The sequence below is a fragment of the Solanum lycopersicum genome, chromosome 2 (assembly GCF_036512215.1).
Source record: "Solanum lycopersicum chromosome 2, SLM_r2.1".
Lineage (NCBI taxonomy): Eukaryota > Viridiplantae > Streptophyta > Magnoliopsida > Solanales > Solanaceae > Solanum > Solanum lycopersicum.
This window is the reverse complement of record NC_090801.1, coordinates 22,361,406-22,364,256: the sequence shown is the minus strand read 5'-3', so window position 1 is coordinate 22,364,256 and position 2,851 is coordinate 22,361,406. Positions and strand designations below refer to the sequence as shown.

At 38.9% G+C, this 2,851-nt stretch overlaps 1 protein-coding gene across 1 annotated transcript; it reads right to left on the bottom strand.

Annotated features, from left to right (window-relative positions):
• Window positions 1-302: 302 nt before the first annotated feature.
• Window positions 303-761, bottom strand: LOC138341938 (uncharacterized). Its single transcript, XM_069294123.1, has one exon. The coding sequence runs from the start codon at window positions 759-761 to the stop codon at window positions 303-305; it is 459 nt and encodes a 152-aa protein (XP_069150224.1).
• Between the last annotated feature and the right edge of the window lie 2,090 nt (window positions 762-2,851).

Here is a 2,851-nt window from a genome sequence, read left to right as displayed (position 1 = left end):
AGCACAATCCTTTATAGGACGCTGCATCTCACCTCCATTACCTTCTTCGGCTAGACTCTGGCTCCTCTAGAATTTGTACTCCTCTGAGAGTTACAGTTCCCTGAACACTATTGCCCTTTTTTGAACCTGGGCTACTCACAGACGCCAAAAATGTTTTTGTGGCCTCCATGTTTGGGACCTGCCTGATCAATAGGCTTAGGCCTCCTAACATCACGAATGCCCCACTTCTTGCGTCTATCCTCTACCTGCTAGACATGCACCATCAACCTGGTGTGGTCCATGTTATCATGGAGAATCGCAGACTAACACTCCTCGTCCAGATCTCTGTTGATTCCTTTGAGGAACCTTCTCATTCGATCCCTGTTGTAAGATAAAAGGAAAGTAGAATACCTGAACAACTTAACAAACTTTAAGGAGTACTCCCTAACTTTGATAAATCCCTTCTTAACGTTGATAAACTCCTCAACCTTGGCCTCCCTCATCTCTCTAGGAAAGAATCTCTCCAGAAATGCTATCTTTAACAGCTCCCAAATGACTGGACCTCCGCCCAAGACTCTGCAATCTTGCGACATGTTGCACAAATTTTGTGCAACATCCTTGAGTTGATAGGAAGCCAACTCTGCTTTCGTAGTATCATTGGACCCCATATCAAACAAGATCTTATGAACCTCATCTACAAACTCTTGAGGATCATCTGATGTCTTAGACCCTCTTAAAATACAAGTATTCATCTTCCTAAAGTCTCTCAGCTTGTCAGCCATACTGCGAGCCGGTGGGTTCTTCCTCTAAACATTCTACAGGTTGACCTGGTCAGTCATGGCCTGGGCCTGTATAGTTATGGACTATGTCATCTGGGCCAAAGATGCCCTCATCTCAGCATCAAAATCAAACAAGCATGGTTTACCGGCATAGCCACTCTTTCGACTGGAGCCTGGGTGGAACCTGATTGTCCCTAGTAGCTGCTCCTCCTCTCCTCTTACCAATGGTTCTCCTAGTATTCATTTTCTGAAAAACAACAAAGATTGACATAAGACACACTCATAACATCAAGAAATCATACATTAGGAAAAGGCACATTAAGATTAGAAGAAGAGAAATATTTGTACACATCATGAAGTCTCTAATTGAGGACAGTGGTGCACTTAACTACCATGATATAGAAACTACTCAATGTGGTTGATGTGAACTGATTATCATTGGAAATTGACCTAGTGCTCTGATACCAACTTTGTCACGATCTAAATCTAGACCCCAGAAGAGATTGGCGCCGTTGGCCTCTCATAGGGTAGAAAAGCATACATACGTTATTCTTACTTCATCGAGGTTAATTTTAGCGGAAAATTTGAACTTTATTTTTCTTAACATACATGTATACATACTACTGAAATCATAGGTGTGCACATATAAACAATGTCATAAAGAGGTAATAAAATGAAAGAATAAGTTGCCAAAACAGCACCAATACAATGTATGAACAAAAGTGGAAAGATACACTTGAAAAACATTCTCCATTTGCTATAGACTACATCTAATCAAGATTATAATGGTATACATCCTCGAAAGCATGAGTACCTACTATGTTTGGATGAAAGCTTCGCGTCCAGATAGCTGCAACGTCAACCTGAAAACTCTAGCGTCCACCTGAGCCTGCATATAAAATTGTAGAATTTTTTGGGATAAGTACACAGTTGTTCTTGGTATGGTAATATCCGAGAACATACCAAGGACATGCATGATTAATAACAGCTCTTTCCTTACAACATGATTATGGAAAGTCAAGTTAGTGGACTTTCAAAATTTGGATTAGGAAAGTTAGTGAGCTATATAAATTTGGATTGGGAAAGTGAGTGAACTTTCAAAGTTTTGATAAGGAAACTGATACCATTAGAGTAACATGCATCATCATACTTATCATATTGCACACAACACATAACATCTTGCACATAGCACATAACATATTGCATATAGCACATAACATATTGCATATAGCACATAACATTTTTCATATCATTGGTTCATATGCCATGAGATCTCTGAATCATGGACTTGACATTAAGACTTCCCAAAATAAGGGCTCAACATATGGGACCTCAACTAGGGAGCCTTCATTAGTATACCCAAAGTCTTCTTCATTCATTCTTACGCACATCATTTCATTTCATTCATAAGCTAGTAAGAACACCAGCTATACCTAGGATGTAGTTTAAGACGTTCATCGGATTTTATGTGCAATGATAAAAAATGACCTAGTGTCATTTCTTGACTCTAGATCACCTATTGATTATCCTATTCTAACACCTTTTGTATCATTCATTTCATTATGTGCATCATTTGAGGTTGGCCTCATTCATTAATGGGGAACTTTAACTATAATCAACATTGATCATGTGAGCATCATGAAATCCAGTGTTTTCCCCAAATCGAAAAGAGGTGGAATCACCAGCCAAAGTGACCCAACACATGCTAACGTACATGGGAATTGAACCCCGCCAAATTGTTATATTGGCAGTATAGGTTCAAAGACTAGCAGATATAAGGAGATCCATACCCGGCATGTAGGACAGTCTCATCTCATGAGAGTTACATTAACCTCCTCCCATCCCAAAAGAAGACATCACCGCTCATAGCTAGTCAATCAGGTGCACAATATAAAGTTCCATTACATTGAACTCATACGCCATGAAAGTTGCCTTCTAGTATGAGGATATCATAGCTCAATAGATGATTTCTCATCTCATAATTAAAATTATGTGTGTTAATCTCAATACTTTCATTAAAGTGTTCATCGTGACTTTTCTCTTCTTTAACTTTACACTCTCATCAGTGAGTATGTTTTGGATAACATTTAATT